Below are 24,969 nucleotides of genomic sequence, written 5' to 3'. Positions count from 1 at the left end.
CTTAGATCCAAACCCCAGAGAAGCCTGGAGTAGGCCCAAAGCCTCAGTATCAATTTATGATATTAGCTGGCACAGGGCACAGAGCACAGCAGCTGGCACAGTCTTCATAGCATCAGTGCCATGGAGAGAGAAGTGAACATCACAGAGAGTGACCAAAATCGGCTCTAGCCTATGATCCTGGACACCCTGTCTTTCCAGTCAACGTTTCAATTTGCAAGGATGTGGCCAGGACTTGAAGATCTGATTAATAGAGAAAGGTTGACTAGGTTAGAGCATTATTCCTTGGAGTGTAGGAGAATGAGGGATGGAGGTCTATGAGGGTCTAGATAGGGTAACTGCAAGCAGGCTTTTTCCACAGATGGTTAGATGGACTGGAACAAGTGGTCACAGGTAAGATGATGAAAGGTCAAGTACTTAAGAAACTTGGCGGGGTGGGGGAATTCTTCAAGCGGAGTGTGGTGCGCATGTGAGGGCGTGAAAGGTTACGGGGAGAATGGGGCTGACAGCCGTGATTGAATGGAGGAGAAAACTCAATGGGCCAAATGGCCTAATTCTTCTCACATATCCATGGCCTTTCCTACAGTAGTGATAATGATTCAAACCTTATAGTACAGTGCGTGAAGTACTCGTAGATGATCAGAACCAGGTTTATTATCACTAATTATGTCATGAAACTTTTCATTTGCCAGAAATTACTAGAAATATTATGTTACTTAAAATTACTATAAGCATCAAAATGAATAAAAACTGGCCCAATAATAATCCTGTGCACTGGAGCCTGCATTCTAGGCTGCAATGCAGCAACACGCAGAATATTCTGAGAGTGAGGGCAGGGGGTCAAAGGTCATGGTACCACACAATGTGTATCAGGAGTTAGCAAAGAGAGTGAAGATCAGGGTCTCCCAGCTAGTGATCTCTGGATTACTCCCAGTGCCATGTACTCGGCAGGGCAAGGCAGAAATAGGATGACAGTACAGATGAGTAAGTGGCTGAGGATCTGCTGAAACTGGAGAGGGTTCATAAAAATGATTCCAAGATCGAACGGCCTGTCATATGAAGAGTGTTTGATGGCTCTGGGTTTGTATTCACTCGAACTCAGAAGAATGAGGGGGTGACCTCATTGAGGCCCGTCAAATATTGACAGACGCTTTCCTACAGTGGGGGTTTCTAGGACCAGAGGGCACAACCTGAGGATGGAGGGACATCCCTTTAGAACAGAGATGAGGAGGGATTTCTTTAGCCAGTGGGTGGTGAGTAGGTGAATTCATTGCCACAAAGTTCTCACCTCCCCCACCCAGCCACCTGATCTCACCTGTCACCTTTTACTTGTCCCGTCCCCGTCCACCACTGTTTCTGGCTTCTGTCCCTTTCCTGTCCTATCCTTACGAAGGGTCTCAGCCCAAAATGTCAACTGTTTATTCACTTCCATAGATGTTCCTGACTGTTGAGTTCCTCCAGCATTTTGTGTGCATGCATAATTAAGACACCCTTCATTTGAATTAAGTACAAGTGATTTTTAATTGGAAAACTTTAAAAACACAGCACGTATTTTCAGAAGTGCTCATCTCCCTGGGCAGGGAGTTACTGAGCAAATCGTCATTCTTTGCCATGATGCACGTACAGTATGTAGTCTTGTCAGGAAGCCACCATAATGCACTGATCTGCGTCGCCAGGAGCGAGACCAGTGCAGCCTTTACCCTCAGGACCCACACTGCTTGACCACAGGTCCGGATTTCAGCAGTGTTGGGAGCAAATCATCATTCTGTGATGTGTTTGCCAGATCATACTTTGCACCTGCAAGAATCAGTTTTAAAGTAGAACATGAACATTACAGCCATGATGTTGTGCTGAGATTTGATCAACGCAACCCTTCCCTCCAACAGTTTTACTATCTAACTGTAAGAGTCTTTTAAATGCCCCTAATATATCTGCCTCTACTACAACCCCTGGCAGGGCGTTCCACATACCCACCACTCTGTATAAAAATCTTACTTCTGACATTCTCCATACTTTCCTCCAATCACGATAAAAATTACACTCCACTCTTGCCCCCCCCCTTGTATTAGCCATTTCTGCCTTGAGAAAAATGCCACTGGCTGTCCATTCTTTATGCCTCTTATCATCATGTACTCCTCTATCAGGTCAGCTCTCATCCTCCTTTGTTCCAAAGGAATGGGGTTAAGATGAAGTAAATCAGCAAGGAATGAATGGAGGAGCAGATTCAACGGGCTGAGTGACCGAATTCTGCTTCTATGTCTTATGGTCTAAGATAGGAGTTTGGGAATAGCTGGGGGGTGGGGTAGCTTGCAAGTGTCGCCAAGCTTCTGGCACCAACATTACATGCCCACAACCTATTGTAACCTTTAAGTTTTTGCACCAGAGCACCTAGGGGAAAACACATGCGATCATGGGGAGAATGTACAAACTGCTTTTAGACAGCAGTGTGAATTCAACTTCGGTTTCTGGCACTGTAAAGTGTTAAACTAACCATTAAACTACCATGCTGGGGTGGTTAATTTTAAAAATCACTAATGGTATGCAGTCATGAGGCACACACACACAGCAATGTACATCTGAGTTCGAACAAGCTCCTCTGGAAACCAGAATGAAAAGTGAAAATGCTGGAAGAACTCAGTAAACCAAGCAGCATCTGTGGGGGTAGAATCAGTACTGTTATTTTGGGCCAAACTGTTTCAGAACCAAAAAAGAGAGAACTACAGATCTGAAGTTGCTTGTTCTAATTAAGATGTATTTTATTAGTTGTTGCAGGTTTGCCTTGTCTCCACTCCGTTCAAACTTATCAACATCTTTCCTGTAGGTAGGCGACCAGAAATGCACACAATACTTACTCTCAATTTGGCTTCACCAATGTCTTATACAACTTCAATACGACTTGACTCCATTCTCCAAAAGCAGAATTTCCCAGTGGCCAAACATTTTAATTTCAATCCCCATCCCAACACGTTGGTCCATTGCCTCCTCTTGTGCCATGATGTGGCCACTCTTAGTTAGGTTGGAGGAACAACACTTCATATTCCTTCTAGGTAGCCTCCAAGCAGATGGCATGAACATCGATTTCTCCTCCCAGTATTCTCTCCCCCTCTCTGGCCTCTTACCTCTTCTTCCCCTCCCATGGTCCAATCCCCTCTCCTATCAGATTCCTTCCTCTCCGCCCTTTGTTTCCCACCCAACTTGATTCAGCATCACGAGGAAATCTGCAGATGCTGGAATTTCAAGCAACACACATAAAATTTGCTGGTGAACACAGCAGGTCAGGCAGCATCTCTAGGAAGAGGTACAGTCGACGTTTCGGGCCCAGACCCTTTGTCAGCGCTAATTGAAAGAGATAGCAGGAGATTTGAAAGTGGGAGGGGAGGGGGAGATCCAAAATGATCGGAGAAGACAGGAGTTGGAGAGATGAAGCCAAGAGCTGGATAGTTGATTGGATTGGAGAAGACTGGGGACGGGGGGGGGAGAGAGAGATGGAGCCAATATCGTAGTATCGAGGGATAGTAGCCTCCAACCTAATGGCATGAACATTGACTTCTCAAACTTCTGCTAATGCTCCACCTCACCCTCACACCCCATCCGTTATTTATTTATATACACACATACTTTTTCTCTCTCTCCTTTTTCTCCCTCTGTCCTTCTCACTATACTCCTTTCCCACTCTCTGGGTTCCCCCCCCACCCCCTTTTCCTTCTCCCTGGGCCTCCTGTCCCATGATCCTCTCATATCCCTTTTGCCAATCAACTGTCCAGCTCTTGGCTCCATCCCTCCGCCTCCTGTCTTCTCCGATCATTTTAGATCTCCTCCTCCCACTTTCAAATCTCTTACTAGCTCTTCCTTCAGTTAGTCCTGACGAAGGGTCTCGGCCCGAAACGTCGACTGCACCTCTTCCTAGAGATGCTGCCTGGCCTGCTGCGTTCATCAGTAACTTTGATGCGTGTTGCTTGATTCAGCATCACCTTCCAGCTAGTCCTCCTTCCCCTCCACCCACCTTTTTATTCTGGCATCTTCCCCCTTTCTTTACAGTACCGATGAAGGGTCTGCACCTGAAATGTCGACAGCTTATTGGTTTTCATGGATGCTGCCTGACCTGCTGAGTTCCTCCAGCATTTTGTGTGTGTTGCTTTGGATTTCCAGTATCTGCAGAATGTCTTGTATTTACCCTGTACTCAGTGGAGGCCAGTGTCCTGAAAGCCATCAGGTTTCTGAATGACATTGAACCCATGAACACTGCCTCACTGCTTTTTCCTCTTACACTAATTCAACTTTTATAAAAATACATATACCTTACTGTAATCTACAGTTTGTATTATGTACTGCACTATACTGCAGCCACATAAATGTCACGACATATACCAGTGATATTAAACCCGATTCTGAGCTCTGTTTACAACCCTAACTACTGTAAAGAAATTATGGATGTGTATTCCCTGATCCCTTTGTTCCACTGCACTCCTCTGTGCCCTGCTGCTCACAGTACAGGTACCACTCTGGCTTGTCCTCCCACATTGCGGTACGTCAGTCTTGTCTGCATTTAATTCCATCTGCCATTTTTCAGCCCATTTTTCCAGATGGTCCAGATCTCACTGCAAACTCTTAACAGTCTTCCTCGCTGACCGCTGCACGCCCTCTCTCGGTGCCATGTGGAATTGTTGAAGGTGGTGATATGATTGTGCTAATTTGAATTTACGGATGACGTTATTTAGTATGCAAACTGGATTATAAAAAACAAACCTGCATGCACCCATCTATTAAAGTGGAGGAACTAACCTTTGACTTGGCTGCTTTGAGCCTTGGTCTTACTGGAGGAGCTTAAAGCACTGCCAATCTTTTCTGCCAGATAGCGGCAGCCTGTAAAAAAAAAATAAAATTCAAAGTATTGTACTATATTTAATGGTTCACATTTAAACCATTCCAAAGAGGTGGTCACAGGAATGTTTTATTAAAGTTCTACACCATATAAGGAACTTTCAGAAGATCAGAAAATTTTTGGCCAAGTAAATGACTTTGGAAGCTGTCGGCACATCGTACCACAGAACTGAGTTTGGATTACTTCTATCAGGTTTGTTGGTTCTTAAGGGCAAATGGCAGAGAAAGGAGAGAGGATGGTTGCCAGTTAACTAAACTTGTCCAGAAGATAGAATTATTGAGTGTATGCTAGGAGCCGCTGTGTCCAGGTAAATAACTTTTATTCTACTGCAATGTACACAAAACATCAGAGGAACTCAGCAAGCAAGGCAGCATCTACAAAGGGGAATAATGTCTCCTGTGTATTCCCCTCTATAGATGCTGCCCAACTTGCTGGGTTCCTCCAGAATTATGTATGTGTGTTGCTCGAGATTTCCAGCTTTTCTACATGAAACATTGCCGTGGGAAAGCAGCATACATCATTAAAAATCCTCACCACCCAGGTCATGCTCTGTCCTTGCTGCTGCCATCAGGTAGAAGGTACAAGTGCCTCGTGGCGCCTAACACTAAGTTCAAGAACAGTTTCTACCCCTCAACCATCAGGCTCTTGAACAAAAGAGGACAACTACACTCATTCCATTTCTGGTGTTCCCATAACCAATGATCTCACTTTAAGGACTCTATCTTGTTATTTCATGAGCTCATTATTTATTGCTATTATATTTGCATTGGTCCTGTTTACAGTTACTGCTCTATAGTTCTGCTGAGTATGCTTGCAGGAAATAGAACCTCAGGGATGTATGTGGTGACTATTCGAGGAGTGAAGGGGTAAACATATGAGGAGCTCTGGGCCTGTACTCACTGGAATTTAGAAGAATGCATGAAGATCTCTGAAACCTACTGAATGTTGAAAGGACTGGATAAGGTGGATGTGGAGAGGACGTTTCCAATGGTGGGGATATCCAGAACTAGAGGGCACAGCCTCAAAATTGAAGAGCGACCCTTTGGAACAGAGGTCAGGAGAAATTTTTTTAGTCAGGGAGTAGTAAATTTGTGGAATGCTCTGCCACAGACTCTGGTGGAGGCCACGTCCGTGTGTATATTGAAGGCAGAAGTTGATTGTTTCCTCATCAGAATCAGGTTTATTATCACCGGCATGTGACGTGAAACTGCAGCAGCAGTTGGATGCAATGTAATTTAGTAGATTTTTTTAAAAAATTAAAATAAACAAAGTAAATCAATTACGTATATTGAAAGGATTTTTAAAAAAACCTGCAAAAACAGAAATACTGTATGAGGTAATGTCCAAAGATTCAAAGTCCATTCAGGAATCAGATGGCAGAGGGGAAGAAACTGTTCCTGAATCGCTGAGTGTGTGCCTTCAGGCTTCTATATCTCCTACCTGATGGTAACAGTGAGAAAAGGGCATGTCTTGGGTGCTGGAGGTCCTTAATAATGGACACTGTCTTTCTGAGACACTGCTCCCTGAAGATGTCCTGGGTATTTTGTAGACGAGTACCCAAGATGGAGCTGACTAGATTTACAACCTTCTGCAGCTTCTTTCGGTCCCATGCAGTAGTCCCTCCCCCTCCATACCAGACAGTGATGCAGCCTCTCAGAATGGTCAGGACATCAAGGGATATGGTGGGAAGGCTGGTGTATGGGGTTGAGTGGGATTGGGGATCAGCGATGATGGAATAGCAGAGCAGACTCGATAGACTGAATGGTCTTGTGTATGTACTCTGATAAATTTGACTTTGAACCCATAGAATCTTTTTTGTGTTTATTGCACGGCATTAGGTTTTACATACAAAACACAAAATAATTGATTGCACAAGTATTCATCCCCGTCAAGTCAGTACCTAGTAGCTGTATCTTTGGCAGCGATTACAACCTTCAGTCTGTCTCGACTCCAGGACGTTAACTTTGTTGTTTTTAAGCCATTCCTTTGTAACTTTGGCTTTATGCTTGGGGTCATTGCCTTGCTGAGAAACAAATCTTCTCCCAAGTCGCAGTTCTGTTGCGGACTGCACCAGGTTTCCCTCCAAGATTTCCCTGTATATTGCTGCATTCATTTTACCCTCTACCTTACAAGCGGTGAAGCATCCCCACTTCATGATGCAGCCACCACCATGTTTCACAATAGGGATGGTGTCGATTTTGACGGTGTGCGGTGTTTGGCTTATGCCAAACATAGCTTTTAGTCTGATGGGTGAAAAGCTTAATTTTGGTTTCATCAGACCATAGGACCTTCTGACAGATTACTTCTGGTAAACTCTAGCTGAGATTTCATGTGAGTTTTTTCAACAGAGGCTTTCTCTTTGCCACTCTCCCATGAAGCTGCGACTGGTGACGTACCCGGGCAACAGTTGTGTGTGCAGTCTCTCCCATCTCAGCCAATGAAGCTTGTAACTCCTCCAGAGTTATATGTTTCTTAGTGGCCTCGCTCACTAGTCCCCTTCTTGCACAGACATTCAGTTTTTGAGGATGGCCTGCTCAAGGCAGATGTACAGCTGTGACCCGTTTCCATCCAGGGGGTCGGTGTGGAGATGGTGGAGGATTAGAAATACCTGGGGATACGAATTGACAATAAACTGGACTGGTCAAAGAACACTGAGGCTGTCTACAAGAAGGGTCAGAGCCATCTCTATTTTCTGAGGAGACTGAGGTCCTTTAACATCTGCCGGATGATGCTGAGGATGTTCTACGAGTCTGGTGGCCAGTGCGATCATGTTTGCTGTTGTGTGCTGGGACAGTAGGCTGAGGGTGGCAGACACCAACAGAATCAACAAACTCATCCGTAAGGCCAGTGATGTTGTGGGGATGGAACTGGACTCTCTGATGGTGGTGTCCAAAAAGAGGATGCTGTCCAAGTTGCATGCCATCTTGGACAATGTCTCCCATCCACTACATAATGTACTGGATGGGCACAGGTACACTTTCAGCCAGAGACTCATTCCACCGAGATGCAACACAGAGCGTCACAGGATGTCATTCCTGCCTGTGGCCATCAAACTTTACAACTCCTCCCTTGGAGGGTCAGACACCCTGAGCCAATAGGCTGGTCCTGGACATATTTCATAATTTACTGGCATAATTTACATATTACTATTTAATTATTTATGGTTTTATGACTATTATTTAAGGTGCAACTGTAATGAAAACCAATTTCCCCCAGGATCAATAAAGTATGACTATGAATATTATAGAACATAGAATAGTACAGCACAGTACGGGCCCTTCAGCCCACATTGTTGTGCTGACCCTCAAACCCTGCCTCCCATATAACTCCTCCACCTTAAATTCCTCCATATACCTGTCTAGTAGTCTCTTAAATTCTTTCCATTTCTTGATGATTGACTTAACTGCACTCCAGGGGATATTCAGTGACTTGGAAATATCCTTGTATCCATACCCTGACTGTGCATTTCAATAAACTTTTCTCAGAGTTGCTTGGAGTGTTCTTTTGTCTTCATGGTGTAGTTTTTTTTTGCCAGGATGCTGACTTACCAGCGTTGCCCCTTCCAGATACAGCTGCATTTTTACCACAATCAATTGAAACATCTTGACTACACACAGGTCTCCAATTAACTAATCATGTGACTTCTAAAACCAGTTGGCTGCACCAGTGATGATATTCACAGGACGTTGGAGGAATTCAGCAGGTCGGGTAGCATCTGTGGAAAAGGTCGGTCGACGTTTCGAGCCGGAACCCTTCGTCAGGACTGTAGAGGGAAGGGTCAGAGACCCTATAAAGAAGGTGGTGAACATCCGCAGATTATTTTGTGTTTACCAGTGATGATATGATGTATCAGATTAAAGGGGGGGGGGGTGAATACTTTTTAATAGGATATACGTGGATTTGTTCTAGTGTTGTAAGTATACATGCAGATTCATATATACAAATGATATCATAACCAAATCTTAAGAATGACAGTCTTAGTTCTTGAAATATTTGCCAGTCATTATAAAGAAGCAATATCTGGCATGAGTGAGCTGTTGGAAAGGAATGTGGTTCGTCAGTCTTCGCAAAAGATAAACCCCAATCCGTATTTTTTACATAACTCGTTCATAGCGTTACACAACGTTTCCGCCCCTTTCAAATTAGAACAAGCTGCAAAGCAGAACGAAAACATAAACTGGCAGACCCTACATGTGTGGATGGAACTTTTATACACCTACAGATTATTAACCTAGTTTTGGTAATATTATATATAAACTCAATTAACTTGCACATTGGAGAATGCAAGAACAGCTATCTCAACCCAGTTACTAACCTTTAATATTCAATATTCCATTGATATGACTTCCTAATACAGGTTTTAATCTGGCCCCAGAAATGGAATTACCTCTGGGTAATTTTTAACCGAGTATATATTTTAAACCAACCAGTTTGGTGGCGAAATGGAAACGCCCGACACCTGTTTTCTTTTTTAAAGTTAAACTCTCTTGTTTTAAATATATACATAAGCTGTAACCGCTCTTACTCACCTTCTATGATTAGTCAGGCCATCTTTTGTTCCTGCTTTTAGGTTCTTTCTCTCCAGAAAGAAAAACCAGTCAATGAATGCCTTCGCTCAGTCGGACACTTCCGCCTTGAACTGCCACAGGTACTGTAACGCGATGCGTCCAAATAAAGACCGACCTTTGAGGCGTAGGAGGGACCTACAATACAATATACACCAGTCCGACTAGCCCAGCCGCCAGTCATCCGCGGGCGCGGTTCCTCATTGGCTCAATAGTAGGCTCCGACAAATCTGTCTCATTTGCAATTCTGATTCACGCAATTCATCCATAAACAAACTTACGAGTGAAGTGTTCCAAATAATCAGAACGCAGCCTGCAGCCGCAGGGAGATGTCAGTTCACATTCCGAGCAGATAAGCATTAAGCAATAATCACAGAGCCTGGTCATGGGGGAATAAATTCGGTCAGAGTTCTCATCCTCATCTCCGATTTTTCTTTTGGGCGATGAAGAGAGGGGAGCCAGAGTGGGGAATGGAAAAAGAGAGGAGGGAGGGGTGAGAAATCGATGTTCATGCCATCAGGCAGGAAGCCACCCAGGAGAGCAATGAGGTGTTTCCCTTCCATCTGAGAGTGGACTCATCGTAGTAATAGAGGTGACCATGGACAGACCTGTCAAATAGAACATAGAATAGTACAGCACAGTACAGGCCCTTCGGCCCACAATGTTGTGTCGACTCTTAAACCCTGCCTCCCATATAACCCCCCACCTTAAATTCCTCCATATACCTGTCTAGTAGTCTCTTAAACTTCACTAGTGTATCTGTCTCCACCACTGACTCAGGCAGTGCATTCCACGCACCAACCACTCTCTGAGTAAAGAACCTTCCTCTAATATCCCCCTTGAACTTCCCACCCCTTACCTTAAAGCCATGTCCTCTTGTATTGAGCAGTGGTGCCCTGGGGAAGAGCCGCTGGCTATCCACTCTATCTATTCCTCTTATTATCTTGTACACCTCTATCATGTCTCCTCTCATCCTCCTTCTCTCCAAAGAGTAAAGCCCTAGCTCCCTTAATCTCTGATCATAATGCATACTCTCTAAACCAGGTAGCATCCTGGTAATTCTCCGCTGTACCCTTTCCAATGCTTCCACATCCTTCCTATAGTGAGGTGAACAGAATTGGACACAGTACTCCAAGTGTGGGCGAACCAGAGTTTTATAGAGCTGCATCATTACATCGTGACTCTTAAACTCTATCCCTCGACTTATGAAAGCTAACACCCCATAAGCTTTCTTAACTACCCTATCCACCTGCGAGGCAACTTTCAGGGATCTGTGGACATTTACCCCCAGATCCCTCTGCTCCTCCACACTACCAAGTATCCTGCCATTTACTTTGTACTCTGCCTTAGAGTTTGTCCTTCCAAAGTGTACCACCTCACACTTCGGGTTGAACTCCATCTGCCACTTCTCAGCCCACTTCTGCATCCTATCAATGTCTCTCTGCAATCTTTGACAATCCTCTACACTATCCACAACACCACCAACCTTTGTGTTGTCTGCAAATTTGCCAACCCACACTTCTACCCCCACAGCCAGGTCATTAATAAAAATCATGAAATGTAGAGGTCCCAGAACCGATCCTTGTGGACACCACTAGTCACAACCCTCCAATCTGAATGTACTCCCTCCACCATGACCCTCTGTCTTCTGCAGGCAAGCCAATTCTGAACCCACCTGGCCAAACTTCCCTGGATCCCATGCCTTCTGACTTTCTGAATAAGCCTACCATGTGGAACCTTGTCAAATGCCTTACTAAAATCCATATAGATCACATCCACTGCACTACCCTCATCTATGTGCCTGGTCACCTTCTCAAAGAACTCTATCAGGCTTGCAAGACAAAATTGAGAATGGGAAGTCAAATGGGTAGCATCCGAGAGGTCCTGCCTTTTGCGGCAGATGGAGTGAAGGTGCTCAGCAAAGCCATCTCCAATTTGCACTGAGTCTCACAAAAGCAGAGGAGGCAGCACCGGATACAGTAGATGTTCCCAAGAAATGAATTGTTGCCTCACCCGGAAGCACATGCTCGGACTGCGTTGGTTGTTGACACAACGACTACATTTCACTGTATGTTTCGATGATTACGTGTGACAAGGAAGCTTTTCTGTAAATATTTCTGAAGCTAGGAAGTAGTTGTTCGGCTGAATTTGATATTGGTGTTAGTGACTGAGACTAAGTCCTGCTGAGGAATTCGGGGTCTTGATTATAATTTTACGGATATCCTGGTACGTGTTGTGAACTGTTTCTTCACTGATCCCACACTGGCACTTAGTTGCAATGCCGTGGGCCCAACAGTCAGTGTTTCCAGTTCAAGTCAATGAAGTTATGTTTTAGGATGAAGCATCTGAGCCCAGTACAGGTTGAAAGGTTTCCACAGCCCCATTGCAGAGGAGGAGCCCTCTCACTGTGCCCAAAGCCAAGATTTATTGATAAGCTAATAACATTTAAAACAAGTTCACAGCATGATTCAAGATTCAAAGTACATTTATTATCAAAGAACCTATAAATTATACAACCTTGAGATTTATTTACTGACAGGCAGCCAGAAAGTAAGAAACCCGAAAGAATCCAATTAAAGAAAAAACATTTAAAAAACCAATGTGCAAGAGAAAGGGGAGAAAAACACAAGCCGTGCAAATGATTGAAACGAACAACCACAGCAGAATTTGCAGCTCTTCCTTGCAGTTGAATCTACATGGTGTTAACGTGCAATTTTAGTTTTCTCTGGTGTTAACATCATGAGCTCCTCTATCATTAATGGCAAGACAGATGATTTGCAACACTAGCTGCATGCTTTTGTCCAGATCCACATTATCCTGATGCGGTGATCCATTGCCATTCCTTAATTTCTCCCTATAGGTTCTGGAAATTGCTTCTCAAAACCATAGTGGAAGAATGTTCACCACACACACCGGTAGTTCTGTAGCATTTTGTGTAACGTTATTGTAGCACCATCGACCCAGGTTCAAATTCACCTATCTTCTCCCCGTCTCCGTGCTCCGCTCTCCTCCAAAGACGTGCAGGTTTATTTTCACATGGGTGTAACTGGGCAGTGCAGGCTTGCTTGGCTGGAAAGGTCTGTTACCCTAATATCTCTGAACGAAAATTAAAGCATGGGTCACCGTTATCTTGGACAACTACAGATGATCAATAAATACTGACTTTGTGTCCTCTAAATAAAACCTCACAATTATCCTACTTGTGTCTTAATACAAAGACATGCTGGGAAATCCACCCCTCCTTTCACGATTGAAACTCTCTGTAAATAGAAAGTATCAATTGGGATGAACGTTGTGCAAACTCAGAAATCCGAATCTGTTTCGAGCTATTTTGGTACAGTTTCTGCTTGGCACTACCACAGAAATGGACAAAAGCCCCATGTTGCTTGATGCTGACGAGGATCTGGGCCATGCTCTCTTCTTGCTGTTGCCATCAAGCGGGAGAAAACAGGAGCCCCGGGTGCCACGCCACCAGGATCACAAAGTTATTACCCTACAGCCATCAGGCTCCTAAACCAGTGTGGATCTCTTCACTCACTGGTTCTTTACTCTGAACTGTTTCCACAAACTATAGACTTACATTAAGGGCCATACAACTCATGTTCTCAGCATTACTTATTTATCTGTCTCTCTATTTATCATTATTTCCTTTTTTATATTTGTACAATTGTTTTATTTTGCACATTGATTCTTTGCGAGTAGTTTTTCCATTCATTCTATTGCATTTCTCCGTTCTACTGTGTTGTGACCACCTCTATCATCACTTGGTTTCTTGCCGTCCCCTCCCTCTCCAAGTCCAGGTTGCAGTGGGTGGCCCACTCAGCCGAGAAGATCACTGGCTGTCAGCTACCAACATTAAAAGACCTGTTCATCACCAGAGCGAAGAATAGAGCTGAAAGTATTACTGCTGTCTCACCCACCCTCTCAGTCAGCAAATGTGCCATCAGGGAGATGGTACAAGTCCATCACCACCGGGACCACACATCACCTCCAAAGCGTCTTTCCTGTAGCTCTCCAGCATCCCCAACAAAACTCACTCAGGTGTAACACCCTCACCGTCCCTGCACAACGTCCGTTAGATAGCCTGTCCTGCTCTCCTTGTTCTGTTGATAATTATTGATTCTGTTCATATGTTCACATTTGTTTCAGTTTGATTATTAACTTTGTATAGGGGACCGTTCTGCTAATTGTTGATTGCCCATGACTATTGTCTTGTAAACTGTTGGTTGCTATTGTGTTGCCTGTTATGGTATTGTCCTGCGTTTTATGCATCAACATTGATCAGAAGTGGAGAGAGTGAGCAATTTCAAGTTCCTGGGTGTCAAGATCCCTGAGGATCTAACCTGGCCCCAACGTTTCGATGCAGTTACAAAGAAGGAAAGACAGCAGCTATATTTCATCAGCAGTTTGAAGAGATTTGGTTTGTCACCTGAACTTCTACAGATGGGTTGTGGAGAGCATTCTGACTGGCTGCATCACCACCTCGTATGGGGGAGGGGACTATTACAGAGGAAGGTAGTAAGCTGCAGAGAGTTATAAAATTAGTCAGTTGCATGATGGGTACCAGCCTCCGTGGTATCCAAGGCATCTCCAAGGACTGATGCCTCAGAAAAGTGGCTTCCATCACCGAGGCCCCCCACACCCAGGCATGCCCTCTTCTCACTGTCAGTCAGGAAGGAGGTGCGGGAGCCTTAAGGCACACACTCAATGATTCAGGAACAGCTTCTTTCCTTCTGCCATCCCATTTCTGAACCTGCATTTCAGTGGACCTGCAGACATCAGACCTCAGTGAAATCACAAACCGTCAGGCCTCATCTACTGGACTTGCCAACTTCGGTTGTCAGTATTGACCCCAGGCTCGCTGATGACTGGACCCTGAATTTCTGAATGCCATGAACACTACCTCACTACTTTGTAAAAAATTCCTTTTGCCTAACTTACTGTCATTCATTTATTTATCATGTATTGCAATGTACTGCTGCCATAGTGTTAACAAATTTCACCACACATGCTGGTGATAATAAACCTGATTCTGAACCACAACCAATTCTGGTACATTTCACATACTGGCAATTAAGTGTTTCTGAATGCCCGCAAGAAAATGAATCCAGGGTTGCGTATAGTGTCATATAACTTTACTTTGAACTTTGAAAGAGATTAATTTATCATCCTGAATCAATGGTCTCGTGACATCAACAGTTCACTTTTTGCCCTGTGTGTCACTTATATGGGACATCGGCACACCCAGCCACAGAATGCCGCAAGATAAAACAATGCACACACCCAAACTCAGATATTCTGGTAGCACAACTAAAAATAATGTCAATGCACTGCTGATGAAGAAAAGCAAGGATGAGGACTAGTGATCCCACAATTCAGTGGATCCTGGATTGGAATCACGAGTGCTGGTGACCCCTCTCCCCGCCCTCAGGGCCAGAGGTCCATCCAAATCCAGAGTTTGAGGTCTGGAGTTCAGGGTCCAGTCATCAGCGACCCCTGGGGTCAATACTGACAACCAAAATTGGCAAGTCCAGTAGATGAGGCCTGACGGTTTGCAATTTCACTGAGGCCTGATGTCTGCAGGTCCACTGAAAGCCTGGAGGTAGCCTGTCCTGAGCTTGGAAGTCTGGTGTATGTGGGAGGGAGGAAACAGTCGTATTTAGCTGCTCTTATTTTTTATCCAGCAACCTACGAGAACTAGCGGTGGAGCTGGATATGTTCTACACCATACTGCAGCCAGCTTCAGCCACCTGGGGAAAAAGGCATCGGGGCAGTGTGCGGCTGACAGCGGGTGATTGTCTTGGACATTTTTGTTGCACAATGGTAATGCAGAACACTGAGAATCCAGGTCACTGGTTCATTGAGGAGCTGCATCTGCTTTGCCTGGTGTGTGGACAAGGCCCTCAAGCCTTGGGGTGGCTTGTTGTAGATACCAGAGCCAGTGGTGAGCTGCCCCCTTCTGTCAGTGCTGCCCTGCAGTGGTCACTCGGTGCAAGGCAAGCTAGATTATGAGTAACTGCTATGGGCTTGTTCTGTAGAAATGTGGCTCTGTGCACCATTAATCTATGAGCCGTGACACTCAGGGACTCGGGCTATATTTAAATTTTGTTTTGTGTGTATATTTTTCTGCTATCGTTATATGTGCTAGGTGTGCTGTGTGTGACTGTTGGCCCCAGGAGAACACTGTTCCATTTGGCCCTATTCACGTGTATGGTTGAATGACAATTAAAGTTGAACTTGAACTTGTCCCTGTTGTCTTGCTGAGCATTCTGGGTATGGCGTGGCGGTGTCAGGACGTGTGGCAACACTTGAGGGTTGACCCCAGCACCCCATTAGGTCCTGTTGGTGGTTGACGTAAAGGGCACATTTCATGTTGCGATAAATAAATGAATCTCTCTTAAAATAGAAAGCTCTTTATTTCAGACTTAAATCCACTCTACTTTGCTGGAAGCACACCACCCCTCCTGAAAGCTTGATATTCACAACGGAGTTAATGAATTGTCTTCCGCATATCATTAAATAATCAATTAACAAATTAAAACTAAATTTTTACAGCAGTTGATATCTTTTTAAAAATCTTTACACTTTGAAAAGTCTATTTTTTTTGGTCTAGAAATGTAAACTGCACAGTAAATGACCTCAGTAAGGAGAGTCACTAAATTTTCAGGTTCAATGCCAGTGCTCCGGGTTCAATTCCCACTGCTGCCCAGAACGGGTTGGTACGTTCTCCCTGTGACCGTCCGGGTTTGCTCCAGCTGCTCCAGTTTCCTCGCACAGTCCAAAGACATACAGGCTGGTAAGGCCGAGTAAGTTGCGGGCATCCAACGGTGGTGCCAGAACGGTGGCGACTCCTGCGGGCTGCCCCTGCGTAATCCTCACTCACGTTATTTAACGCAAATGACACATTTCTCCGTATGTTTCGACACGTATGTGACAAATAAAGCTTTTCTTTCATTAAATTTCTGTTTGCCACCGCCCTTGCAGGCAGCACATTCTGGGACACACTCACCTCCCCTCTAGCCTACTTACCAGTTACAGTTGTATAACACTCCTACCACAGTGAACTGCAACGAATTCCGTCACAGTCACTCACAGTTCAACCTGCAGCTTTCCACCAATGTCAAATGGGTTGGAAACTGGGCAATGCCCCATGATTCTCCTGCTGGGTGTGGCTACCAGGGTGCAGAGTTAAAAAAATATTTGGTGGGGGAAAGGGGAGGAAGAAAAGACAGAAAGATGTGGGAAATTCCAACTGCCCCACCTAGTGGGCGTGGAACAGCTGTGGATAAACAAGACAAAGTGCAAAAGACTGAGTAAACTCCAGACGCGAGGGTGGATGTCAGCTGTGAGATGAGGAGGAATTTCTTCAGCCAGAGGGAGGTGAATCTGTGGAACTCATTGCCACAGATGGCTACCGAGACCAAGTCATGGGATATATTTAAGGCAGATATTAACAGCTTATTGGTTAGTAACAGCATTAAAGTTTAAGGGGAGAAGGCAGGAGAATGGGGTTGAGAGGGAAAATAAATGATGGAATGGCAGAACAGACTGATGGGCTGAATGGCCTAATTCTGCTCCTAGGTTTTACTAGGTAATGACTGTTTTTTTACAGAGAGCGGTGAATACGTGGAACGCTCTGCCATGGGTGGTGGTGGTGGAGGCAGACACATGGATGATAGAAATATGGAGGGTTATTGGGAGGGAAGGGTTGGATTGATTTTAGCGTCGGTTAATAGGTCAGCACACCGTGGCCCAAAGAGCCTGTACTGTTCTGTGTTCACACTCCATGATGAGATGCCAAAGTCACTGGCATCAGCAGATGGGCGGCTGATCAACAGACATACAAGTGTCCTTGTAAGCAACACACACAAAATGCTGGAGGAACTCAGCAGGCCAGGCACCGCCTCTGGAAAACAGTAAACAGTCGATGTTCTGGGCCGAGACCCTTCATCAGGACTGGAGAAGAAGCGATGTAAAGTCAGAGTAAGAAGGTGGGGGGCGGGGGGAGAGGAAGAAGTACAAGGTAGTAGGTGATAGGTGAAACTGGGAGAAGGGGAGGGGTGAAGTGAAGAGCTGGGAAGTCGATAGCTGAAAGAGATAAAGGGTTGGAGAAGGGAGAATCTGATAGAAGAGGACAGAAGGCCATGGAAGAAAGGGAAGGGGGAGGAGCACCAGAGGGAGGTGATGGGCAGGCAAGGAGACGAGATGATAGAGGGAAAGGGAACAGGAAATGCTGAGAGAAGTTGGAGGCCATTACCAGAAGCGTCCTTATAATTTCCAGATTCAATTGCACTCGGCCTAGCAGATCGCTGTTGTAACACGGTTGCTGTTCAAAGTCTGACATTGCTACCTGCGTTCACAGTTGAAGTTCACAGTTAAGTTGATGCCTACGGCTCGCCACCTGATAGGTTCAATACTGAAGTCTCGACGTACTGGCAAAGACAAGGGACATGCGCCACGTCTGTGTGAATGGAAGCCCTGGTGCGAGGCAGCTGTTTCATAACGTGTAGCTTTACATAAAGTCCACTGAATGTGAGCAGCAGCTGGTAGGCGATCTCCTGCAACGGCAAAATAAAATGGAGCATTTTTTAATACAGAAAACGGGCCAGAGTCATTCAAAGACAAAGTATTTCTTGCCAACTGAGTACTCTGGAAATGTGCATCCTCCTCTCCACATCCACTCTATCCAGCCTTTCATAGTCATACTTTATTGATCCCGGGGGAAATTGGTTTTCGTTACAGTTGCACCATAAATAATAAATAGTAATAAACCATAAATAGTTAAATAGTAAAAAGTACATTATGCCAGGAAATAAGTCCAGGACCAGCCTATTGGCTCAGGGTGTCTGACCCTCCAAGGGAGGAGTTGTAAAGTTTGATAGCCACAGGCAGGAATGACTTCCTATGACGCTCTGTGCTGCATCTCGGTGGAATGAGTCTCTGGCTGAATGTACTCCTGTGCCCAACCAGTACATTATGTAGTGGATGGGAGACATTGTCCAAGATGGCATGCAACTTGGACAGCATCCTCTTTTCAGACACCACCGTCAGAGAGTCCAGTTCCATCCCCACAACATCACTGGCCTTACGAATGAGTTTGTTGATTCTGTTGGTGTCTGCTACCCTCAGCCTGCTGCCCCAGCACACAACAGCAAACATGATCGCACTGGCCACCACAGACTCGTAGAACATCCTCAGCACCGTACGGCAGATGTTACAGGAGATGTCCCCACCAACTCCACTGAGTATAGGACTGGAGCCATCAAACACTTCTCATACGTTAGGCACATGGCACGTTACTCTAATAAGGGAAGTACGTTACCTCAGATGTACCTTCGGGGACCAGGCATGTCAATGTGTTAAAAACGTGCTGTGGTTGCTGATTGCCGTTAATGAGAGCCCCATCACCGTTCCCGGGTAACAGTGGAGCCTCTTCAGACCCTGCATCCACCTCAATCAGAGGACTCACTTGGCTCGTTTCCACCACGATGTAGAGGTGTCCCAGCTTCTGACGCAGAAGGGACTGTTGATTGAAACGCAAACTTGTAAGCGGACGCATTACGCAAGAATAAAGAATGCAGTTATCTAGTTAGGTAGAAGCAGGAGGTCATTGCTCAAACTCCGAGAGACTGTTTGCTGTTTAATTATATCATGGCGGATCGTTGCTGCACATTCCTTCATATTTAACACACACTCAGTTGCCACTTCATTATGTACTTCCTGTAACGAATAAAGTGGACACCGACTGCGTGTTTGTGGCGTTCTGCTGCTGTAGACTAACCACTTCAGGATTTGTTGTGTTGTGCATTCAGAGATGCTGTGCTGCACACCACTGTTGTAACGTGTGGTTATTTGAGTCACTGTTGCCTTCCTGTCAGCTTGAACCAGTCTGGCCATTCTCCTCTGACCTCTCTCACTAACAAAGTGTTTCAGCCACAGAACTGCTGCTCACTGGATGTTTTTTGTTTTTTCACCCATTCTCTGTAAACTCTAGAGACTTTTGTGCATGAAAATCCCAGGAGATCAGCAGTTTCAGAGATACTCAAGCCACCCTACCTGGCACCAACAATCATTTCACGGGCACGCACTTAGATCACATTTCCTCCCCATTCTAATGTTTGGTGTGAACAGCAACTGACCCTCTTGACCATGTCTGCATGCTTTTATGCACTGAGTTGCTGCCATATGATTGGCTGATTAGATATTTGTATTAATGAGCAGGAGTACATAATAAAGTGACCAGAATGGAAATCCAATTTACCCACAAGCATCTAACAGCTTCGGGTAGAACAGAATTTCATCGCTTCCTGCTTTTACACTCAGCTAAAATTTAGCTTTACATTTAAAGCACTTTGTTCCAGCAACCCCAAAAAGGGGGAGGCAAACTCCATCATCAAAGACCCCCACCAGCCAGGCCAAACTCTAACATCAAAGTCCCCACCATCCAGCCAAACTTCATCATCAAAGACCCCCACCGTCCGGCCAAACTCCATCATCAAAGACCCCCACCATGCAGGCCAAACTCCATCATCAAAGACCCCCACCATGCAGGTCAAACTCTATTATCAAAAGACCCCCACCATCCGGGCCAAACTTCATCAAAGACTGACACCAGCAAGCCAAACTCCATCATCAAAGAACCCCAGTATCTGGGCCAAACTTCATCATCAAAGACCCCCACCGTCTGGGCCATGCCATCTTGTCACAGCTTCCATCGGGCAGGAGGTACAGAAACCCGAGGTCTCCACACCACCAGGTGCAGGAACAGCTACTTCCCTTCAGAAAATTGGTCTTCAAGTTCAAGTTTAATTATCATTCAGCCATACATGGACACCCGTAAGCACAGCTAAACAAAACAGTGTTACTCTGGGGCCAAGGGGCAAAACATAGTATAGTCACGCCCCACACAAGGCCATATAGCACATATAAGATAGTTGGTAAATATACAGTCACGCACATATACATTGAACCAACCTGAAGCAGCCGACACAACCCTAATCACCACAGTTCAGCAACAAGGTGATCACACTGCACTAAAATGGACTTGCTTTTGGTTTTGTTCCAATTGTGTTCTTTCTTGTAAAAATTGGACGTAATTTATGTTTTATATGTGAATGCTACTTATCTGATGCTGTGTGCCTGTGACGATGCTGCAAGTAACAACACACACAGCAGGCCAGGCAGCACCTCTGGAAAAGAATCAACATTTGACATTTCGGGCCGAGACCTTTAATCAGAGAGGAAAGAGACAAACAAGAGGAAGAAGTTGGGGCCGGGGAGGAAGGAGCTCAAAGTGGTGGGAGATAGGTGAGACCGGGAGGGGGGGAGGGGCTGAAGTAAAGAGCTGGGAAGTCGGTTGGTGAAAGAGACAAAGGACTGGAGAAGAGGGAATCTGCTAGGAGACGATGGAAGACCATGGAAGAAAGGGAAGGGGAGGTGATGGGCAGGAAGGAAGGGAATATGGGAGAGGGAAACAAGAATGGGAATGGTGAAGGTGCGGGGCAGTTACCAAATGTTCAAGAGATCTATGTTCATGACATCAGGTTGGAGGCTACCCAGATGGAATACAAGGTATTGCTCCTCCAACCTGAGTGTGGTCTCATCGCAGCAGCAGAGGCAGCCATGGACTGACGTGTCGGAATGGGAATGGGAAGTAGAATTGCAATGGGTGGCTACCAGGAGTTCCCACTTTTTTCTGGTAGGTGCTTGGCAAAGCGGTCTCCCAATCTACATCAGGTCTCACCGATACACAGGAGGCCCCACTGGGAGCACCAGACATGGTATATGACCCCAAGAGACTCACAGGTGAAGTGTTGCCTCACCTGGAAGGACAGTTTGGGTCCTGAATGGTAGTGAGGGAGGAGGTGTAGGTAGGGGCAGGTGTGGCACTTGTTCCAGGAAGGAGATCTGTGGGGAGGGACAAATGGACAAGGGAGTCACAAAGGAAGTGATCCCTGCGGAAAGCAGAAAGTGGGGGAGAGGGAAAGATGTGCTTGGTAGTAGGATCCCGTTGAAAATGCAGAGGTTGTGGAGAATCATGTGCTGGATGTGGAGGCTACTGGGGTGGTAGGTGGTCGGTACGTTGTCATTCGACCCGTGTATCCATGGACCTACGCACAGGACAATAAACTCTACTTTGACCACTGTTCCCTCTAAGCTGCACAGGTGTGTGGTTGCTCAGTAACTGAAATGCTCCCATGCACATAGCCTTTGTTACCACGCTGCTGGAACTGGACGCAGCTAGAAAAAGTTTACAAATAGTGAAGAGATTCTCTTTAGAAACATAGAAAACCTACAGCACAATACAGGCCCTTCGGCCCACAAAGTTGTGCCAAACATGTCCCTACCTTAGAAATTACTAGGGTTACCCATAGCCCTCTATTTTTCTATGCTCCATGTACCTGTCCAAAAGTCTCTTAAATGACCCGTCATATCCGCCTCCACCAGCACCACTGGCAGCCCATTCCACGCACTCACCACTCTCTGCATAAGAAAACTTATCCCTGACATCTCCTCTGTACCTACCCCTAGCACCTTAAACATGTGTCCTCTTGTTGCAACCATTTCAGCCCTGGGAAAAAGCCTCTGACTATCCACACGATCAGTGCCTCTCATCATCTTATACACCTCTGTCAGGTCACCTCTCATCCTCCGTCGCTCCAAGGAAAAAAGGCTGAGTTTGTTGGACTGTATTGCAATATACCCTTCAATTAATAAATAAACAAATTTGTAATTTTTCAATTTTCATTCTAAATATTCACAGTATACATATCACAAAAAAAAATTTAAACTGCCGCACAGTTTCAGGCTGTGCAAAAATTTCCTTCTCAGAGCAATGGTCGATCCATGCAGCTGTGAGAAAATATTAGAGGGAATGTTGACGTTGAGTTTTTCTTTAGCTACTTATCAAGATGCTGCCGGGACGTGAGGACCTGAGTTATAGGAAAAGGTTGTACGGTTAGGACCTCATTCCCTGGAGCCCAGGACAACCAGGGGAGATTTGATAGAAGTGTACAAAATTATGAGAGTTTGAGATATGGTGAATGCAAGCAGGCTTTTTCCACAGGTTGGGAGAGACGAGAACTCTATGTCATGGGTTAAAGGTGAAAGGTGAACCTGAGTGGGAACTTCTTCACTCGAAGCATGGTGTGAGTGAGTAACAAACTGCGAGCGGAATTAGTGGATGGGGATTCGACTGGGCCTGTTTCTCGATTGTACGCTGGTCTAATAAAAGGAAACCACCAGCGCAGCATGATTAAACTTTTGGAGATTAAATGTTGGTCGTGGTAGACCCACTCAATACTGATCTAGTTGCTGGTTTCAGCAACCCAAGTGGTCTGGTTTCATAGAGCACTACAGCACAGAAACTGGCCCTTCAGCCCATCTAGTCAGTGCGAACTGTTACTCTGCCCAGGCTCATTGACCCTCACCTGGACCGCAGCCAAGTAACTAAAATCTCTTTAATGTTGAAATCATGTCTACCAATTCCCCTGGCAGCTCGTTCCACATTCTCACGGCCCTCTGAGTGAAGAAATTCCCCCTCAGTGTCCCATAGAAACCATAGAAACTACAGCACAGAAACAGGCCTTTTGGACCTTCTTGGCCGTGCCGAACCATTTTCTGCCTAGTCCCACTGACCTGCACACGGACCATATCCCTCCATACACCTCCCATCCATGTATCTGTCCAATTTATTCTTAAATGTTAAAAAAGAACCCGCATTAACCACCTCATCTGGCAGCTCATTCCATACTCCCACCACTCTCTGTGTGAAGAAGCCCCCACTAATGTTCCCTTTAAACTTTTCCCCCCTCACCCTTAACCCATGTCCTCTGGTTTTTTTCTCCCCTTGCCTCAGTGGAAAAAGCCTGCTTGCATTCACTCTATCTATACCCATCATAATTTTATATACCTCTATCAAATCTCCCCTCATTCTTCTACGCTCCAGGGAATAAAGTCCTAACCTATTCAACCTTTCTCTGTAACTGAGTTTCTCAAGTCCTGGCAACATCCTTGTAAACCTTCTCTGCACTCTTTCAACCTTATTTATATCCTTCCTGTAATTTGGTGACCAAAACTGGACACAATACTCCAGATTCGGCCTCACCAATGCCTTATACAACCTCATCATAACATTCCAGCTCTTATACTCAATATTTTGAGTAATAAAGGCCAATGTACCAAAAGCTCTCTTTACGACCCTATCTACTTGTGATGCCACTTTTAGGGAATTTTGTATCTGTATTCCCGGATCCCTCTGTTCTACTGCACTCCTCAGTGCCTTACCATTAACCCTGTATCTTGTCCTTCCAATGTGCAATACCTCACACTTGTCTGTATTAAACTCCATCTGCCATTTTTCAGCCCATTCTTCCAGCTGGTCCAAGTCCTTCTGCAGGCTCTGAAAACCTTCCTCACTGTCTACTACACCTCCAATCTTTGTATCATCAGCAAATTTGCTGATCCAATTTACCACTTTATCATCCAGATCATTGATACAGGTGACAACTAGCAATGGACCCAGCACTGATCCCTGTGGCACACCACTAGTCACAGGCCTCCACTCAAAGAAGCAATTCTCTACCACCACTCTTTGGCTTCTTCCATTGAGCCAATGTCTAATCCAATTTACCACCTCTTCATGTATACCTAGCGACTGAATTTTCCTAACTAACCTCCTATGCGGGACCTTGACAAAGGCCTTACTGAAATCCATGTAGACAATATCCACTGCCTTCCCTTCATCCTCTTTCCTGGTAACTTCCTCGAAAAACTCCAATAGATTGGTCAAACATGACCTACCACACACAAAGCCATGTTGACTCTCCCTAATAAGTCCCTGTCTATCCAAATGCTTGTAGATTCTGTCTCTTAGTACTCCCTCCAATAACGTACCTACTACTGACGTTAAACTCACCGGCTTATAATTTCCTGGATTACTTTTCGATCCTTTTTTAAACAACGGAACAACATGAGCCACTCTCCAATCCTCCAGCACCTCACCCGTAGACAGCGACATTTTAAATATTTCTGCCAGGGCCCCTGCAATTTCAACACTAGTCTCCTTCAAGGTCTGAGGGAACACCCTGTCAGGTCCCGGGGATTTATCCACTTTAATTTTCCTCAAGACAGCAAGCACCTCCTCCTTTTCAATCTGTACAGTTTCCATGATCTCACTACTTGATTCCCTCAATTCCATAGACTTCATGCCAGTTTCCTTAGAAAATACAGACGCAAAAAACCTATTTAAGATCTCCCCCATTTCCTTTGGTTCCGCACATGGCCGACCACTCTGATCTTCAAGAGGACCAATTTTATCCCTTACAATCCTTTTGCTCTTAATATACCTGTAAAAGCTCCCCTCAAACATTTTGCTTTTCACTCTTAACCTATGGCCTTTGGTTGTAGACTAATTTTTTTCCTTTACACTGTGTACTGGAAATGACTTTAATCATTGAATCTCCAGGACAGCCACTCAACATTTCAGAAACAGCTTCTTCCCCTCTGTCATCAGATTCCTGCGTG

General features: G+C 45.2%; 1 protein-coding gene and 1 long non-coding RNA gene across 4 annotated transcripts in view; both read right to left on the bottom strand.

Moving 5' to 3' along the window:
- Positions 1 to 1,505: 1,505 nt before the first annotated feature.
- LOC140197445 (uncharacterized) lies at positions 1,506 to 9,563 on the bottom strand. Its single transcript, XR_011885955.1, has 3 exons — positions 9,409 to 9,563; positions 4,780 to 4,860; positions 1,506 to 1,794 (listed from the first exon to the last, which is right to left on the bottom strand). It is a non-coding gene; the product is annotated as an uncharacterized lncRNA (long non-coding RNA).
- A 6,295-nt stretch (positions 9,564 to 15,858) lies between these two features.
- The window catches only part of tmem268 (transmembrane protein 268), an 81,985-nt gene continuing 72,874 nt past the window's right edge, over positions 15,859 to 24,969 (bottom strand). For all 3 annotated transcript variants that reach the window (XM_072259341.1, XM_072259339.1, XM_072259340.1), the window contains 2 exons: positions 18,767 to 18,967; positions 15,859 to 18,002 (listed from right to left, as the gene is read on the bottom strand). In XM_072259341.1, coding sequence (XP_072115442.1) covers positions 17,832 to 18,002; positions 18,767 to 18,967 — 372 coding nt within the window. In that variant the 3' untranslated portion in view covers positions 15,859 to 17,831. The remainder of the gene's footprint in view (positions 18,003 to 18,766; positions 18,968 to 24,969) is intronic.

The sequence above is a fragment of the Mobula birostris genome, chromosome 5, assembly GCF_030028105.1.
Source record: "Mobula birostris isolate sMobBir1 chromosome 5, sMobBir1.hap1, whole genome shotgun sequence".
Taxonomy (NCBI): Eukaryota; Metazoa; Chordata; class Chondrichthyes; order Myliobatiformes; family Myliobatidae; genus Mobula; species Mobula birostris.
This window is presented reverse-complemented; position numbering and strand designations above follow the sequence as displayed.